The 20,732-nt window shown below is 35.9% G+C and overlaps 1 protein-coding gene across 1 annotated transcript; it reads left to right on the top strand.

Moving 5' to 3' along the window:
* Positions 1-11,554: 11,554 nt before the first annotated feature.
* Positions 11,555-18,946, top strand: LOC118905011 (40S ribosomal protein S15-like). The gene is made up of 2 exons (XM_036871222.1): positions 11,555-12,002; positions 18,876-18,946. The coding sequence occupies exons 1-2, from the start codon at positions 11,555-11,557 to the stop codon at positions 18,944-18,946; spliced, it is 519 nt and encodes a 172-aa protein (XP_036727117.1).
* Positions 18,947-20,732: the final 1,786 nt, after the last annotated feature.

Below are 20,732 nucleotides of genomic sequence, written 5' to 3'. Positions count from 1 at the left end.
AATATTAACATGTTGACTAATTTCTTTACATATACAAAAATTAGATTCAAAATAAAAATACTTATATTACTACAACGAACAATCCTACTGAATGTGGCTTAGGAGTCCTCTCTCTCGTTTATATACTTAGCCTATATCTCACTAGAGATTTATAGTCAAAATGCATTGTTTTACAGTAATTTGAAATAATTCTCTTTTCTGTATGGTTATACCACCATGCAATTATTTTTTTGAAAAATATTCTATTAGTTGGACTTTTTAAATGTCATAATCATAAATTGAGGGGGATATACTTGATCACATAATTAAAAAGTGAAGAGGTCAAGAGAATGAGAAGACAAGGCACAGACTGGGAGAAACTACCTGCAAATATGTATTTAACAAAGAACTGTTATCCAAAATAAACAAAGAAGTCTTAAAACTCAACAATAAGAAAATAAAAACCCAATTTCAAAATGGACAAAAGAAGTAAAGACACTTTAACAAAGAAGATATACACATGCTGAATAACCATATAAAAAGATGTTCCATATCATGTGCCATCAGAGAATTAAAAAAACAATGAGATACCACTACAGACCTATTAGAATGGCCAAAATCCAAAACACTCATAACACCAAATGCTGGTGAGGTTGTGGAACAACAGGTACTGTCATTCATTGTTGGTGGGACTGCAAAATGGTACAGCCACTTTGGAAGACAGTTAGGCAGTTTCTTACAAAACAAAACATACTCTTAAAGCATATGATCCAGCAATTGTGCTCCTTGGTATTTACTCAAATAAATTGAAAATGTATAGCTACACAAATCCCTGCACACAGATGTTTACAGCAGCTTTACTCATAATTGCCCAAACTTGGAAGCAACCATGATCCTTTGGTAGGTGAATGGATAAACAGTAGAATATGCAGACAATAAAATGTCATTCATTGCTAAAATGAAATGAGCTGTCAAGCCATGAAAAGACATGAGGGAAACTTAAATGCATATTACTAGGTTTAAGAAGCCAATATGAAAAGGCTGCATACTGTATGATTTCAACTATATGACATTCTGGAAAAGGCAAAACTATAGAGACAGTAAAAAAGATCAGTGATTGCCAGAGGTTTGGCTTGGAGAGAGAGGTATGAATAGGCAACGCACAGAGGATTTTTAGGACAGCCGTACTATTTATTCTACATGATACTACAATGGTGGATATATGCCATTACACATTTGTCCAAACTCACAAAACGTACAATACCGAGTGAACTTTAATATAAATTTTGAGTAATAATGATGAGTCAATGTAGATTCATTATCAGTTGTGACAAATGTACCACTCTGGTGTGTGGGATGTTAGTGGAAGAGGTTGTGTGTGTGTGTAGGAGATATACAGGAACTCTCTGTACTTTCTGATCAGTTTTGTTGTGAACGTAAAACTACTCTGGAGATAAAGTGTATTAAAAAAAAAAAGCAAAAGTAAGTGAGGCTTGACATAGTAGTTGAAATTATATCACCAAGGACTTGACTTTGCCCCATAACTCCTCTTTGCTTTCTGGTGTTTTATCCCTAATTTTCCATATGGTGCCCTCCCCTAGAATCGTTTAGGTTTGTAAATTGTAGTGGCAGCTGTAAGTCTCACATTCTCATAAAAAGAGAGACGGTCAGAGAGATAGTCTTTTCTAGCTTTTATAGAACAAAGAGAAGGTGTTTCTTTCTTAGAAACAGAGTGTTCTCTCTGAACTCATTGGCCCTGATTAAGTTTTCTGTATATCCCTGAGCTAGTCACTGAGACAGTGATAACAGGATAGACTGATGGATGTAGGTTAATCTGTGAGAAGAGGATAGAAAAGCCCACATCAACCATTTTAGAATAGGTCAGTGAATGGTTCTTCAGAAGAAATAGAAGGTAAACAGAATTCTTCCTGTGAATTTGAGTTAGCATCTAGTGGCATTTCCTTTTAGCCTAAAGGACTTCTTTTAGAGTTTTTTTGGAAAAATTTTTCTAGCACCAAGTTCTTTCATTCTTTGCTTACCCCAGATATTTTTATTTCAGCTTCATTTTTGAAGGATAAGTTTGCTAGATACAGAATTCTTGGATGAATTTTTTCTCAGCCCCTTGAATACTGTACATTATTTCATTACATTCTGACAATGTTTCTGATGAGATGGTGGTCATTAACCATATAGATACTCCTTATACATGATGATTTGTTTTTCTATTACTCCTCTCAAGATATTTTCTTTGTCTTTGGTTTTCAAGTCTATGATGTCTCTTGGTGTTGATCTCTTTGTGGTCATTCTGTTTGGAATTGGTTGAGATTCTTGGATCTGTAGATTAATGTTTTTCATCAAATTTTATAAGTTTTCAGTCATTATTTTTTCAAATACTTCTTCAGTCCCTTTCTCCTTCTCATCTTCTTTGGGAACTCCAATTATACTTATATTGGTGTACCTGATCTTTTCCTGTAGGTCTCTGAGGCTCTTTTCTTTTTTCTTCAACCTTTATTCTCTCTGTTTATTAGATGATATCATTTCTACTTCTTTTTCTGCCATTTTCAATCTGCTATTGAGATTCTTCAGTGAAATATTTATTTAAATTATTGCAACTCTTCAATTTCCAGAATTATCATTTGGTTTTTTTAATAATTTACATATCTTTATTGAGAACCTCTCTTAGTTGATTCATTATTGTCATACTTTCTTTAAATTTGTTAAATACAATTTCATTTACTTCTTTAGACATATTTATCATAGGTCCTTTGGAGTATGCTAAATCCTACATCTGGAGATATTAAAAGATAGTTTTTATTGACTGTTTTTAACCTGAATATAGGTTACAATTTCCATTTTCTTTATAAGTCTTATAATTTTTAAAATGAAAACTGGACATTTCAGGTAATTTTTGTAGCAACTCTGGATTTTGAGGTTTTTTGAAGGTTGTTGTTTTTACTTCTAATCTTTAAAAAACTGTTTGTTTCTGTGTTTTATGACTTGCCTGACCTAAATCTATAATATCTTTTTCTAGTACAGTATGAGACCATTGAAAACTGTGCTCAGTTATTTTTTGTTTGGTTGGTTTTGGTTTATTTTTGTTTTGTTTTACTTCATTTTGGCTTTGTTGCTGTTATTCTTGCTCTAATTTGTTAGCATAGCTTCTCAGGAATTGATCTTTATGTCCATATTAGTAGTCACTCAGTGATTGGACAGGGATTGTGTTTAAATGCCTGGAGCCAGTAAGACTTACATATTGTGCATGTGGGTGGGGAAGAACATTCAATGTTCAGGTTATTTACAGCTCTGTCTTGGTTTTTACTTTTTATTGGACCCTTTTGAGTCTCCTAGGTCTATGTACACAAGTTCAATATACACCAGGAGTACATAAGTAGCTTAGAGCCTCTTCAGTCTACTCTCTAGCCAGGCCTCTTTTGTTCTCCTTTGTTCTTGTGCAGACCAACTGCTAGGAATATGCTTGCCCAAATCAGAATGCAACAGCAGACTAATACAGCCAGTCACTGGCTATCCAGTGACAAAATGCATACTTTGCATTCAGGGAGATCATAATCTAAGGGAGAACTTGAAAATACAAAATCCATTAAAATATTAGCTGATAGCACAGAAGATATATTACCTATCCTTCAAATACCTTCAGAAAAAAATATGCACTTCACAATAGGTGTTCTGTTGCCTCTGCAACCTTCTCTCCAACATACTTTAATGCAAGCGGCATGTATTCATCTTCTGTGTGTGCAGACAGGCAGAAAACCTGTAAGGTTTTAGAAAGCTGTATCAATAAATTTTCTGGAAACTAATATCTTTTCTCAAAGTCTTCCTTCTTTCTCAGAGCTTTCAATACCCCCTCCCCCATCATTTCTATTGAATTCCCTAACCCCTAATATTTTCTGAAATCTTAATTTAGTACTTTTAAAAGGTGAAACTACATCTTTTTTAGACAAAATGTTTCCAACTTCCTGTAACTTATACCAAGAAAACAGAATATTTTCATAATGTCAGTTAAATAATTGTTTTTTTCATTGTCATTTCCAGGAAAATAAATGTCAAAATGTGGTTTTATAGAGAAACACTGAAATTCTCTATAAATTTCCCATTGAAAGTAGCTCTATGAGGTAGATTCATGATGAGATGAAATGAAAGAAGCAGGATTACGCAACAGTCATCTGATATTAAAATGTCAAACACAAAGTGCAAATAATCCTTTGATTGAAGATAGCAGAGTCTGTGGAATTCACATGTTTTCACAAGGATGAAAAATTATTTCGATAAAGTTATTTTCTTTCATTTATTTGACAAGATACTGTTCTGTTGAGTGAGATGAGGGAAAAAGGGAAGGCATACCAATACTTTGCTCCTGTATAAGTCACAATAGGTTAATTTATGCTATGATAATAAACTAACTCCAAGTTCTCAGCAGTTTAAAGCAATACAAAGGTACTTATTGCTTTTGCTGCAAGTTAAATACAGGGCAGTGATAAGATTTCTGTTCATTACAGCTACTAAGGCTAATGAAGACTTCATTTTAACACTTGGTTCCATAAACATCAAGACACAGAGAGAGGACTCAGGACATTGTGAATTGGTTATTAAAGCTTCTACCTGAAAGTGATATACATAGTTCCATTCATATTTCCTTGACCAAAGAAGTTACATGGTAGTTCCTAACTATTTATATGAGCAGCGATGTTCAGTCTTTCCAGCTACCTCGAAGGACAACCAGAATAACTGTGAACAGCTCTAAATACTACCTTCACTCTTCATGCAGCCTACAATTTAATGAAAGGAATTAGACATCTACTCCAAAGTCAATACAAGAGATATGATAATGGCTGAAGAGCATAATGATAAAAATACAGCAGTAATGACAATAAAATATTAATGTTATCAAGTTTTATCAATTTATTAATGTACTGGGCATTATTCTAAGTGTTCTACATGGTATTAATGCATTTAATTCTCAAAGCAACTCCATGAACTAGTTACTACTGTTATTATCTCATTTTAGTGACTGAACCAAGATTAGGACCTAAGGAGTCTGGTTCTTGAGCCTGGACCTTTAAATATTATAGGACATAATAGCCTTTTGCCTTAGTACTTTAATTTTCAACATTTGTTTTTAATTTACAAGACATTTCATCATCTAAAAGCTTACTGAGAAACTTGATATAAGAACCAATCCAAGTGGAGCATCTTTGGTTAAAGTGGAAGAAGGGGCTGGAGTCCTTCTTTTTTGGGTCAGCATGTATTATCTTCCAGCTACAGATCAAGAAGGCTGGTATTAACACAAAAAATATTTGACACTACTTTATTTGCTAAAATTATGACTAATATGACCCTTCACATCTTCATACCTTAGCTACATTATCTATAACAGGTGTTATTGTGACATCAAAAAAAAAAAAAAAAAAGCAGAAAAACAGTGTCCTGAGACAAAAAGTCAGGAGTCTATGGACAAGATGAAATTGGTGATACTGAGTTTTTGATTTCTAGAGTTCAATATTTTTAAAAATCTTTCTAAACTACTTGTATGCAAACAAATTTAGGATTAAGAAAGCTGTAAAGGGAAGAAAAAAACAATGTGCCATAAAAAGGATAAAAAGCACTATCCTACCAGTTAATTATTATCCAGCTGGGTGATATTGTTTAATTCTTAAAGAAACCAAAAAAGCACAGCTATCTGGCAGCCACCAACAGAGAAAAAGAGTTTGAACACCCTGTACACTCCATGAAATCCATGCACCTGTCAGAAGGATTTGCTCTTCCAATCTTAACTGTGCTTCCCATTTCTCTCTCTTCCTTAACAATGAAATAAGGAAAATACGAAGATTATACATACATATATTTTAACTTCTCCATCCTTAATAGTTTTCTCTAAAATTGTCTAGATATAAGAAACACAAAGTCAATATTTACACTATTTCTTTTCAGAGGGCAACATTTAACTTCAGTAGTCATTGCTACATATTATTTTAAGTAAATAAATACTTGAAAAACAAACAACTTTAGTTTCCGATCACCAACAATATATTTGTCATATTAACTTCCACTTAAGTTAATTAGATAGAATGTGGGATGTGACAATTAGTTTAAGTAAATAAATACAAAAATAAATAATACCTATAATATAGGGGTCCCCAACCCCCGAGCCACGGACCGGTATCGGTCTGGGGCCTGTTGGGAACTGGGCCGCACAGCAGGACGTAAGCGGCAGGCAAGCGAGCAAAGCTTCATCTGCCGCTCCCCATCGCTCACATTACCACCTGAGCCATCCCCCACCCCCACTCCCTGTCTGTGGAAAAATTGTCTTCCACGAAACCAGTCCCTGGTGTCAAAAAGGTTGGGGACCGCTACTAAAATAAATACATAGATTTTATATACACCCCTTTTCCCCCACACAAAAACAGTCATTTTCATTCACTAAATACTTCAATTTTTTTAGCAATCTCCTTTAATTAACCTCATGAAGATATTAATGCACTTTAGCCCTGCCCCATAAAACTTTTTTTTTAACTTCAATAATTATAACCTGGCATCAGAATGGTTTTAAAAAAGTTAAAATATTTTATTTCTTAGAATATTTTCAACTCTACCATTGTTACATTTGATTAATAAGTGTAAATTTAAAAAGGCAGCTGGGGTTCAGGCAGCAAAACTGAGAATATTTCAAATGTAGTCATTCTATAATTCAAATTAAATCAGAAACATAATAGTTTTACTAGCAAAAGGATATTACAGCATAAAGTGTCTCCTTTAAAGTGCCTTTATATTTCTTGAAACATTCTAATATAAAAATGTATCTCCTCTATATCTCCTTCATTCTTTGGGTCTTACATTACAGTGTGCCCCACTGGACACAAAATTCAAAGCCTTCTCTAATTTTTAAAGAAACCATAAATGGTTAAGAGGATTTAACTAAATTTTTTCTATTATCTTTGGAGAAGTTTTACATTAGACATACAATACAGTAAACAATCCTAAAAAAAACAAACAAAAAAGTAAGAAACAAAAAACTCACTTTGGACATTGTTGGTTTTTTTAAGTCTTGTCTTGAACTTGCCACTAATAAGGACATTTCTGAGCCATTTCCTAGTAAATGTTATCTCACCCTTAAGACACTTAAAATTCCTCATCCCTCTTTTATTTAGAGTAGTTTGTTCTTTCATGGAAATCCATGCACCGGATATTAACCCTACATTACATTTGATTTGGACGATGAATTTCCCCAGCAAAGTAGTTACGTTTCCTTAATCAGGTTACTTAATTCCCAAGAACCCTCTTTATGCTCTTAGTTCTATGGCTAAGAAATTTGACAGTAAATTTATTTTTCAGATTCCACGAGCATCTCCATAGATATGTTCCTGTATTGTTATGGGATGTTTATATAAAACATTGTAGACAATGATGTTATCGTCATTTTCCCAGTATGCTATGAGGCTCCACTGATATCATTAAGGAATCACCTGCCAAGTTAGAAATACATATGTTTTGACAAATGTCTTTCCTTCCATCCAAATGGTCACAGCTGCTACTGTAACAAATGACATCCATTCTCAATACCTATCTCTCTAAAACTCCAAATAACATATGAACAAAGAATAAAAGGGCTAAAATCACACAGAGCCCGATTATATTCTTGGAATGAATTATTTCAGCTGTAACTGAAGAGTTTATAGTGCAATGGGGAAAAGGCTTTAAAATTTGTTCTTAATAGAATTTTTTTTCTGTATATAAGTATTATTGTGTCTAATTTCTGAGATTTTAACTCTGGATTAGTTAGGGCATTCTAAACCAAAATAGCTGTATGTGGCTTTGAGAAGTATCACTCTCCCCTGTGAAGCAAACTAGAAGTTTAATAAATTTTCTAACTCCCCATTGATTTATTATGTAACCTTGGAGTTCTTTAATATTACCTTACTGTTTTTCTTTTTCTCTTTCATTCTTTCTTTCTTTTTTTTTCAATCTGACCTCTCAGGTGGTTTGTCATACATGCTTTCTGTTCTCTCAAAGGGAGGTGATTTAGATTAATGAGTTTGAACTCCACAGATTAATACTCTATAAGTAGCAATCATTTTTTCAATTGGTATTATTTCACTATTTCAATTTTCTGAAATCACTTGGGACTCGTACTAACCTAGAGGGATGGCAAACAAGAAGATTAAGCTAGAACAGCCATGATGTAAATTCTCACACAACCTTCAGAAATAAATGAGTATCAATTTCATTAGAATTAGACCAAAGATGATCTGACAGTAGCCAAGGCAGAAAGACAATTTTTTCTTTAAAGGATCTTTCAAAGCTCTTTCCCTAAGGCTTGCCCTCTAACTAAAATTATGCCCAGGAGATAAATGGAAACCAGTGAGATTCACTGTACAGAAGCACAAAATCTTTACTGAAATTTCATCAAAGAGAATCAGATTATTTTTTGCCAGAGAATACAGGCAGCATTAGTGATAAAAATTAGTATAGAAGGGTTATAATGAATGTAACAATCTTCCAAAGAATCAGGATTTATTAAAATTGAACATGTGCTCTAGAAATGTAGGCAGAATGTTGTTGGGGAAAAAATGGACAAATTCAACAGTTGAAATATTATTAATATCACACATTATTGAAAGTATATTAAATATTCTTTATAAGAATACAAAACATGCATTTTTAGAGGAAAAAACCTCAAAATTGAGGTTTTCATCATCTGCTTTCAAAAGTTTCAGGTGCTATAACCCTGTTCTTCTAAAATAGTCACATAGTAAACATACTAATCTGAAGTAAATGGTAACATTCTCCCAAATAATTGCAGTCATTTGTACAATGTAACTTGTGAATAGAAAAAAAGCATTCACTTTAAAGATATATTACTAATAAAAAGTAACATCTAGGACTTCCCTAGAGGCGCAGTGGTTAAGAATCCGCCTGCCAACGCAGGGGACATGGGTTCGAGCCCTGGTCTGGCAAGACCCCACATGCCGCGGAGCAACTAAGCCCATGTGCCACAACTACTGAGCCTGCGTACTTAGAGCCTGTGCTCTGCAACAAAAGAAGCCACCGCAATGAGAAGCCTATGCACCACAACAAAGAGTAGCCCCCGCTCACCGCAACTAGAGAAAGCCTGTGCACAGCAACAAAGACCCAATGCAGCTAAAAATAAATAAATAAAATATATTTATTTTAAAAAGTAACATTTATCATATGCTTATTATACTACAAGCACATACTAAGTGCTTTGCATACACAGCCTCACTTCATTCTCACAATCTTCATTTCATCCTCACAGCAATGAAGTACAGAAAGATACATTTCTCAAAAATTCATGATATTTACTGAAATTTGATCAAAGAAAGATTTGATACTTATTTTTTTTTAACATCTTTATTGAAGTATAATTGCTTCACAATGGTGTTAGTTTCTGCTTTATAACAAAGTGAATCAGCTACACATACACACACGGTTCCCATATCTCCTCCCTCCCGCATCTCCCTCCCTCCTTATTTTAATCACATGTACTGTACAATTTTATTACAATAAAATAATTTTACTATCTTTATTATGAATATATATTAGAAAGGTTAAACAATTAACTTACAGTCACAGGAATAATAAGAAAAATGTAGCAAAAATTTGAATGGAAACCACCTGACCAGAGAGTTAAACCCTTAACCATCATATGATCTGACCTTGTGAATATTCACTGCAATAAAAATACCCTGAACAATTGTTTGGTCAATATTCTCAAGATAAGAATAAAAGAAAGATACTGCTAAAGGCTTTTAAAGCACAGCCTCTGGGTTGCAAGTGACCATTTACTGTGCTCTTGGAGTATAAATATTATTCAAATCAAATAATAATTATGTATTTATAATATACTATATACTGTAGATTTCCAGGAATCTACAGCTGGGAGGAAAAGCAAAGTATACAAATAGAAGTGAAAAAAAAAAAAAGGCAATATTTAAGTAACAGTTAAATGGCAATAAAAGCACTGTCGAGAAATTGCAGACTTAATTCCCCTTTAAATGATTCACTGGATTGAATATTATGCATAAACGGAAGAGAATTTATCAGGTAGGTTTGATCAGAAAAGAATTTACATAAGAGCTAGATCTAGAAGAATGCACAATATATGAAAATAGAGGAGAGGAATATTATTAATAGTAAGAGAAATTGCCTATGGTAATATGTAACCCACAATAAAAAATATAATAGAGCACCATTATTTTTGTATGGTCCATGGGTTGTTTTAGAACTGGTGGAAAAAAAAAAAACCATAAATGGCTAACATAGCTTTACAAAAGTAGAATTGACTTGAAAAAGGTAAGGAGAAAAATGAATGTTGAAGAGTACATTGTAATCTTAGGCTTTACACAGACAACAGAGAGAAAAAAATCCAATGGCTCTAATCTCCAGTTGTCCCTTGTAAATAACTGATCTATTAACATAAATTCGTAGACGTAAATTCCTAGATATTAACTAACAATTTCTCTCAAAGTCTACACATAAAAAGACAAAATTTAAAATAAGTTTTGATGTGCTCATGAAATTAACTATCAGACAAATGGAAGTATTTTCTAAACTACCAAAAGTAATACATGAAAGGGTATCATCATGGAGGAAAGAGGAATGAATCAAGATTTAAAAGGATGGCTTTATTTTGAATACTGAGTAATGCATTAGAAAATAAATGTTAAGAGTGTAATGTAACTTGCTAAAGTTAATAATTCTAATGCAATTTTTAAAGTAAAGATTTACTGAATATCTTCTCTTGCACACCAACAAGCTAGACCTTAGAAACATATGAATGGATATTGAAAGCTCACCTCTCCTGAATTAGTTTATAATTTAATGAAACAGACACACATTACCTTAATAAAAAGTCAAGTGAGATTTTATCACTGTTCTAAAGGTCATAATAATAGATACTGATTGATTTGGAGAATAATTTTTGAAGTTCATCTAAAATTGATATACAGGGTTGTTTTTTTTCCCAGAGGTGTCGTTCATTTTTTTTTTTTTTAATTGGGGTATAATTGTTTTACAATGTTGTGTTAGTTTCTGCTGTACAATGAAGTGAATCAGCTATACGTATACCTATATCCCCTCCCTCTTGGACCTCCCTCCCACCCCCACCCCCAACCCATCCATCTAGGTCACCACAGAGCACCGAGCTGAGCTCCCTCTGCTATACAGCAGGTTCCCACTAGCTCTGTTTTACACATGGTAGTCTATATATGTCAATCCCAGTCTCCCAATTCATCCTCCCTTCCCTCCTCCGTGTCCACACATCCATTCTCTACATCTGCGTCTCTATTCTTGCCCTGCAAGTAGGTTCATCTGTACCATTTTTCTAGATTCCACATATATGCATTAATATTTGATATTTGTTTTTCTCTTTCTGACTTACTTCACTCTGTATGACAGACGCTAGGTCCATCCACGTCTCTACAAATGACCCTATTTTGTTACTTTTTATGGCTGAGTAATATGTAAATTGATACAGCCACTATGGAGAACAGTACGGAGGCTCCTTAAAAAACTAAAACTAGCTTTCTGAAGAGCCAACAAGATGGCGGAAGTGGAGCAGAAGAAGAAGTGGACTTTCCTCAAGTTCACCTACCACGGCGTGGACCTCAACCAGCTGCTGGACATGTCCCGTGAGCAGCTGATGCAGTCGTACAGTGTGAGGCAGTGGCTGAACCGCGGCCTCCAGAGGAAGCAGCACTTGCTGCTGAAGCGGCTGCACAAGGCCAGGAAGGAGGTGCCGCCCATGGAGAAGCCTGAGTTGGTGAAGACGCACCTGCGCGACATGATCATCCTGACCGAGATGGTGGGCAGCATGGTGGGCGGCTACCATGGCAAGACCTTCAACCAGGTGGAAATCAAGCCTGAGATGATCGGCCACTACCTAGGTGAGTTCTCCATCACTTACAAGCCCATGAAGCACAGCTGGCCTGGCACTGGGGCCACCCTCTCCTCCTGCTCATCCCCCTCAAGTAGCCTGCTGGCCAATAAAGGTAGGAAAAAAAAAAACTAAAAATAGAACTACCATATGGCCCAGCAGTCCCACTACTGGGCATATACCCTGAGAAAACCATAATTCAAAAAGGCACATGTGCTCCAATGTTCACTGCAGCACTCTCACATAGCCAGAACATGGAAGCAACCTAAATGTCCATCGACAGAGGAATGGATAAAGAAGATTCAGTACATATATACAATGGGATACACAGGTGTAATGCAATTCCTAACAACATTCCAGAAATAGTTTCTGTAGATATAGACAATATTATCCTAAATTTTATATGGAAAGGCAAAGGAACTCGAAGAGCTGAAACAATTTTAAAAAAGAAAAGTGGGAGGAATCAGTCTACCTGATTTCAAGTCAATTTATAGCTACAGTAATGAAGACTGTGTGGTACTGGTGGAGGGATAGATACATAGATCAGTGGAACAGAATAAAGAGTCCAGAAATAAATCTACACAAATGTACCCAACTGTTACTTTTTAATTAAAACCATATTTTTAAAAAAAAGCACTGTAAGGTTCATTGCAATACTGAGAGGATGGTACAGAGATTTCCAATATATCCCCTGTCCCACATGTACATAGACTGACCCATTATCAATATCCCCAAAAGAGCGGCACATTTGTTACAACTGATGTATCAACACATCATATTCACCAAAAGTCCATAATTTACATTATGGTTTACTCTTGGTGTTGGACATTTTATGAGGTTAGACAAGTATATAATGGCATGTATTTATCATACAGAGTATTTTCACTGCATTAAGAATCCTCTGTGCTCCACCTATTTATCACTTCCCCCACCCCAAAACCCTGCCTACCACTGACCTTTATACTATCTCTATAGTTTTGCCTTTTCCATCATGTCATATAGTTGGAAACATATATTATGTAGACTTTTCAGATTGGCTTCTTTCAATTATTGATATTAATTTGTTTCCCCTATGTCTTTTCATGACTTGACAGCTCATTTCTTTTTAGCACTGAATAATATTCCATTTTCTGGGGATTCCACAGTTTATTTACGTATTCACCTGCTGAAGAACATTTTGGTTACTTCCAAGTTTTGGCAATTTTGAATAAAGCTGCTAAAAGCACACATGGGTAGGTTTTTATGTATGCATATGTTTTCAACTCATTTGGGTAAATACCAAAAAGCATGAATGATGGATTGTATGGTAAAACCATATTTAGTTTTGTAAGAAACTGCCAAACTGTCTTCCAAAGTGGCTAAACCATTTTGCATTCCCACCAGCAAGGAATGAGAGTTCCTGTTGATCCACAACCTCATCAGCATTTGGTGTTATAAGTTTTCTGGATTTTGACCATTCTGAAAAAACACGTAGCGTAATCTCATTGTTGTTTTCATTTGTTTTTTCCTGATGACATATGATGTGAAGAATCTTTTCATATGGTTACTTGCCATGTGTATATCTTCTTTGTTGAGGTATCTGTCCAGGTCTTTGGCTCATTTTAAAATCAGATTGTTTTCTCATGGTTGTTTTAAAAGTTCTTTGTGTATTTTGCAGAGCAGTCCTTTAAAGATGTGTCATTTTCAATTTTTTTTTTCAGTGTGTGGTTTGTCTTCTTATTCTCTTGAAAATGACATTCACAGAGAAGTTTTAAATTTTCATGAGATCCAGCTTATCAATTATTTCTCACATGTACTGTACATTCAGTGTTGTATCTAAAAAGTCATTACCACACCCAACACTAGACTTTGTTCTTTGATATCTTCTAACTTTACAGTTTTCTGTTTTACCTTTAGGTGTGTGATTCATTTTTAGTTAATTTTTCTGACAGGTATAAGGTCTATGTCTAGATTCATTCTTTTGCTCCTGTTGCTCCAACACCATTTTTTGAGAAGACGATCTTTGCTTCATTGAGTTGCCTTTGCTCCTTTGTCAAAGATCAACTGCTTACATTTATGGGGTACTATTTCTGGGCTCTCTATTCTGATCTAGTTGATCTATTTAATTCTTTTGCTAATATAACATTGTCTTTATTACTACAGCTTTATGGTAAGTCTTTAAGTCAGGTAGTGTCAGCCCTCCAACTTTGTTCTTCTCTTTCAATATTGTGCTTGCTATGCTGGGTCTTATTCCTCTCTATATAAACTTTAGAATCAATTTGCCTTTATCCACAAAATAAGTTTCTGGGATTTTGGAATTGCATTGAATCCACGGGTTAATTTGGAAATAACTGACATCTTGACAACATTGAGTCTTTTTAACCATGAACGTGGAATATCTCCTCATTTATTCAGTTCTTCTTTCATATCATTCAGCAGAGTTTTGTCGTTTTCCTCATGCAGATCTTGTTTGTACATATTTTGTTAGTTTTATACCTAAGTATTTCATTTTTTTTGGTTGCTTTTATAAATGGTATTGCATTTTTAATTTCAAATTCCATTTGTTCATTGCTTGTATATAAGAAAGCTATTAACTTTTGTATATTAACTCCGTATCTTAAAACCTTGCTATGATCACATATTAGATTTTTTGGTTGATTCTTTTATATTTTCTACATTAACAGTCACGTCATCTGTGAACAAAGACAACTTCAGTTCTTTCTTCCCATTCTGTATACCATTTATTTATTGATTGATTGATCGATCAATCAATCTAATTATTTATTTATGTCTAATTACATTAGCTAGAATTTCCAGCATGATATTGAAAAGGAGTGATAAGAGGAGACAACTTTGCCTGTATAGGGGCACACAGAGAGCTCTGCTTTCCTTATTTTACCCTTAGTTTAGATTCCTTTACCTGACTGTGCCCCACCAACTGGCTATGTGATCAACAAGGAAGAACATGTGGAACCAGGTTGGGTGGGGAAGAGTTCAGGATAGAAATACTTAAAAAGTCTATATCTAAACAAGAGGAAAAAGAGAGTATGTTGTAGCAATTAGAACAAATTGACAAATTTCAAGGAGATGGTTTGCAGAAATATAAAAAATTAATAAAGTGAAACCTCAATTAAATAGGGTTGGGAGACAAAAAGGGGGAGCTCTCATGACTGAGAAGATAGAACTGCCCAAAGTAAGAAGAAAGACTCCTCTTCTTTCCTGTTACAGACTCAGCCAATGAAAAGCCATGGACTCTGTTTACTATATCCCTCCCAACTTCCTCTTTTTCCTCTATAAAAGTGTTCTCCTTTCCTTGATGTGCAGGAACTTGCACATGACTCACCATGGATACAAACCGTGAACTGCAATTCTCTGCTGATTCCAAATAAACCCATCTTACTGGAGAAATAAAAGGCAGTCTACTTATTTCAGGTCAAAATTTTGGTGACCCATATGGGGGACCACAGAAGACCCCTGAAGGCTCGAGGGCAGGTAAGCAAATGGGTATGAAACCCACAACTGTCACTGCTTTCCTTACTGACCCTAGAATTTGAAGATATGTCTTTTTCCAGGATCCAAGCCCACACCCTCTTTGCAGTTGAAGCTCTCCTGACTTTATTTGGGATTTATTTTAAAGTTTAATTTTTCTGGTTAAGGCCTTGTTCTGCATATGAGTTCTCATTTGGCACTTGGGTCTGATTTTGAGATAAGACTATTTCAGCTAAAACTGGCTGAGAAACCCTCAGCACATTCCTTAGGGAACAGGAGCTGCTTTACTGAAACAGTGACGGTTAAGCCATCAGCCTATTCCAAAGGAATAGGCTATTCTCTGGACACTGGCTGAAAAAAAGCCTTTGGTTTGGCTCCTCCAAGACCAAACTGTTAACCTTAGAATTGGCTGGTATTAGCTTGAAAGCTGTTTGAATTGAGCTGTTTAAGCTGTAAAATGTTTGACCTGTTAAAAATTATTCTTTTACTCTAGAGAGAAACTTCTGAGAAACGAGATCCCAGGTAACTAAATATTTTGAGGGTGCAACCACTATAGGGACTCTAGCCAATTTAATATTTAAAAACCGAGATCTTTCCTCACATACATGTTTAATAAAATGGACCAACCTGACCAAAGGCAATTTAGAATATCAATGACCATTATGGGGAACTTTTGAAATCCCATAGTTAATTTCCTTAAAACTGAATTGGACTACAATTGCTCAAAAATTTCCAGAACTGAGTGGAATGCTTTTTTCAATTGTTATTTTGAGGCTTCCCAATGGTATCACAAGTCTAAAATAGCCTCTCTGCAAAGTAAGACTTTAAGATTAACTGAGGCAAACAAACACTTAAAAGATAAAAATGCTCTTGAAGCCTTAGGCTCTCCTTCCTTTGCTTCTTTGACTCATGCTCCCCCTGCAGCTCCATCTTGTCTCTTTCCCTTGGCTCCTCATCAGACTCTGCCTCTGGTACCCTCTACTTCTGACCCTTCTATACCACCTATGCCTCCTCCAGACCCTTGATTCCCCCATACTGATTCTCTCTCCAAACTTTTCTTTTTCTCTGAAACTCTCCCCACTTCCTTTTCCTATGAACTTATTAAAACCCATCCCTTTAAAGTTAAACATTTTGAGGATCCAGAAGCTAAACCCCTATTTTTTTTTAATATTCCCTGTACTAAAGCTGAATTGTGAACCACTGGTCCAAGATTTTCCCAGACTAACTGAAGATCCCTACGTATTTGCTGAGAAATTTAAACTTATCAACCTGGCTTCTCTGAATTTCATCAGCTAGTTCATATGCTTGCCAGTGAAAAGTCAAGCCCAGCACTGGGTGAAAACCATTAATTGGGAAAATCTTGAAAGGTCTCTAGGATTACAACTGGGAGACCAGTCCACTAATTTATTATATGATCAGACTTGGGCATTTGCTAGGTGACTTCACTAGACAATTCCTAGGGCTGTTGATTGGAACAAAATTTAGACTTGCACACAAGAATCTGAGGAATCCAATCATGACTATTACAACTGACTTTAGATTACTTTTAAAGAAAATTCTGGTCTTCCTTCAGATGTTGATTCCACCTGGGTAGCTTTTAATTCTATGTTTACTAATGGGTTGAACTTGGACCTATCCATTCTAGCAAAAAGGGCCAGGATGGAATGGGAAACTATGTCTACTCCAGATTTACTTAATACAACAAACCAGCTCTCTCACACTCTAGATGAGTCACTTCACAGGAAGACTGCCAAAATTCTTAATCCTCAACACCAGCAAATGAAGGCTGCTAAACAAAACGAAAACACTCCTAGCTTCTGCTATTATTACAAAGAGCCAGGATACTGGAAAAGAGATTGTTATAAATTTAAGTGCTTTAGGCACCTTCAGCCCTCTAACCAGCCTTTCTAATGTCCTCCCAATTTTCAATGACGGGACTCTGAAGAACTACAGAGACTTTTCCCAATCCTACCTCTAGATTGGTTTGGACAAACATTTTTCCAGATTGGGGATGAATCTCTTCCAGTCCTAATTGACACTGGAGCCACATTTTTGGTGCTCAACACCAATACTATAAAGAAGCCCCTACTTCAGAGTACTAAAGCAGTTCAAATAGTGGGGATCTCTAATGAACCTCAACAGGTCCCTGTGTCCGAACCCATTCTGTTTTACTTAGGCCCTTTGAGAGAAACACATCATTTCCTTCTCAGTTCCTCTGCCCCTACTCATTTATTAGGCTAATACTTCTTAGAGAAGCATGATGCCAGATTTTTTTTCCCCAACAGGAGAGAATAACTCTGGAATTTAACAGCAATCATCAAACTGAACTAAATGACCTTTTGACCTTCTTATCTGTTCTGTCTCTGATGATACTAGAACTGACTCTTGGAAACACTGATCACTTGTCCCTTTTGAATTGCTACCACCCTCTTTATAGGCAAAATATCCAACTGATATTGGCAAAATTCACAGCACACCTCCCATCAGGATTCAAATAGAGGCCTCAAAACCTCCCCCAAGAATCAGTCAACACCCTATAAGTAAAGAAGCCCTTCAGTGTATAAAGCCCATAATAGAAGATTACAAACTTCTAGGCTTCATTATGCCTTATACTGCTAGCACACATAACAATTCCATTTTACCAGTATGAAAACCTAAGAGCCAAGGGTGGAGGTTAGTTCAGGGTCAACAAACAACATTGTTATCCCTCAACACCCTGTTGTTGCTAACCTTCATTCACTACTAACATCTATTCCCACCAGATGTCAATTCTTTTTTTTTTTTTTAAACAACTTTATTGAAGTATAATTGCTTCACAATGGTGTGTTAGTTTCTGCTTTATAACAAAGTGAATCAGCTACACATATACACACGTTCCCATATCTCCTCCCCCCCGCATCTCCCTCCCTCCCACCCTCCCAATCCCACCCCCCCAGGCGGTCACAAAGCACCGAGCTGATCTCCCTGTGCTATGCGGCTGCTTCCCACTAGCTATCTATTTTACATTTGGTAGTGTATTTATTATGACTGATTTATGCAGTGCATTCCTTAGTATTCCAGTTGACGAAGCTACCCAATACCTTTTGGGCTTCACTTGGGAAGAAAAACAATTCACCTGGATAGTAATGCCTCAAAGTTTTACTGAAAGTCCTTCTTATTTCTCACAAATCCTGAAGGCTGATATGGGTGATATAAAGTTCCCTAGAGGTTCTACTTTGTTGCAATATGTAGGTTATTTGCTTCTTTGTTCTCCTTCTCAGGCTCCTCACAGGAAGACCACATCCATTGCTTAAACTTTTAGCCTCAAAGGGACATAAGGTCATCAAAGAAAATTTGCAGTTTGCCCAAACCCAGGTTTGATATTTAGGGCATCTGATATCAGGACAATCGTTAGAACTAGATCCACACAGACCTCATGATGTCCTAAGTTTCCCAAAACCCTGAAGTAAGCATCAACTGTGAGGTTTTCTCCATCTAGTTGGTTATTGCTAAAATTGGATTCCATATTTCTCTCTTACAGATCAGCCTCTGTACATTTTACTAAAGAATAACAAGCCTGACCCACAGTATCGGAAGAGCCAGATGACATAAACTTTAAGGCTTTTAAGGTAGAGTTTAATAAATCTACCCTCCTTGAGCAACCCAATAATCAGATTTCTCTTTTTCTTTTTGTACTGAACAGGAAGGAAATGCCCTTGAGATACTGTAATCAGCAAATGGACCCTGTGGGATGGAGATACCCCCCTTGCTTTAGAGCCATTACTGTCACTGTCCTTTGGTTAAACCACTGAGAAAATCTTTGTGGGATCCCCTTTAACCATTTTTGTACCTCATACAATAAAAGCTCTCCTGAATTCTCATCACACTCAACATTACCCAGCCAGCTGCTTCACCTCTAGTGAGGTCCTTTTGTTAACTGCTCCTCACATAACTCTTACACTATAATAACCTTAACCCTACTTTTCTCCCCTCTATCACTGACAAAGCCCCTCACAACTGCTTAATGCTGATAGATTACCTCCTGACTCCCTGTGATGATCTGCAGGATACTCCTTCGGGTAACACTGACTTCTCATGGTTCACTGATGGTTCTTATATAAAAGATGACAATGGCAAATATTGTGCTGGGTGTGCTATTGCTACTCTTTTTGATGTTGTTGAGGCAGCATCTATACCTATGGCTATTTCAGCTCAACAGGCTGAATTATATGCTCTTACACTGGTTTGTATTTTACCCAAGGACAAAATTGCCAATATTTATATTGATAGTAGATATGCTCTTGGAGTAGCTTGTGATTTTGGAATGTGTGGCTTCCTTACTTCCATCTGAAATAAAATTAAAATGGCTTCTATGTTCAGGAATTATTAGACGCATTACTTTTACCTGTCACTTTAGCTATAATTAAGATTCTGGGGCATTCTAAACTTGATACTCTGCAGTTAAGGGAAATCACCTTGCTGGTATTTTCACAAGGAGTGCTGCCCTGAAAGGGACCAAGAGCAGCCAAACCTCTGTCATGGTCCAAGGAATCTTTCCCCAAATAATACCTTAGAAAAGTTGGCTAGAGAAACCCACCAATAAGCCCCAGAAAAGGAAGAAAGAGATGGTAAGTTCAACAATTGTAGGTTTGATAAAAAGAGAAAGTTTTGGCTTGGATCAACTAACAACCCAGTCCTACTGGAGACTCTAAAATTCCCACCCCTCATCACTGTACATGTGTTAAACCATTGGCCTACAGACAAAATGATAGCTTTCATGAATCAATATTGATGGGGAAATATTTACAAGGCCATAAAATGTGCCTATCTGACTTGTCTCACTTGTCCAAAATACAACCCAGAGAAGCCTATTTGTATTGCTCCCAGACATTTTAAACTGCTTAATGGACCATTCGAGGTCTGGCAAATTGATTTCATACAACTTCCTCCATCTTATGGATATAAATATGTTTATTCATGATTTGGATGTTTCATACTAGACTGACGACTTCCCTTGTGGACAAGCTACTGCCTCTTCTGTGGTTAAAGTCTTTTTGGAAAAGATTATCCCTACCTGGGGAAGTCCTCTCAAACTTCACAGTGATTGAGGAATACATTTTTACCGTCCAGATACTTTGACAAGTCTGTGTTGTTTGGCCAGTTTTATATCACTTTCACTGTGCTTGTCACCCTTAGTCTTTTGGTTTAGTCAAACATAGTAATGACATTAATAAGACTCAATTGGCACAATTTTAGAGGCCCTCAAACATGACACACCTCAAGTAAGCACTGAACCCTTACTGGACCTGCACATCTTCTGGTGACCTGAAAGTACAGATTTCCCAGAATTGAAGCACACCACAACTGATGAAACAGATGTTTCCAAGATACCTGAACC

Source organism: Balaenoptera musculus, chromosome 12, assembly GCF_009873245.2.
Source record: "Balaenoptera musculus isolate JJ_BM4_2016_0621 chromosome 12, mBalMus1.pri.v3, whole genome shotgun sequence".
In the NCBI taxonomy this organism is placed as follows: Eukaryota; Metazoa; Chordata; class Mammalia; order Artiodactyla; family Balaenopteridae; genus Balaenoptera; species Balaenoptera musculus.
The sequence above is the reverse complement of the archived record's forward strand: the minus strand, read 5'-3'. Positions and strand labels throughout refer to the sequence as shown.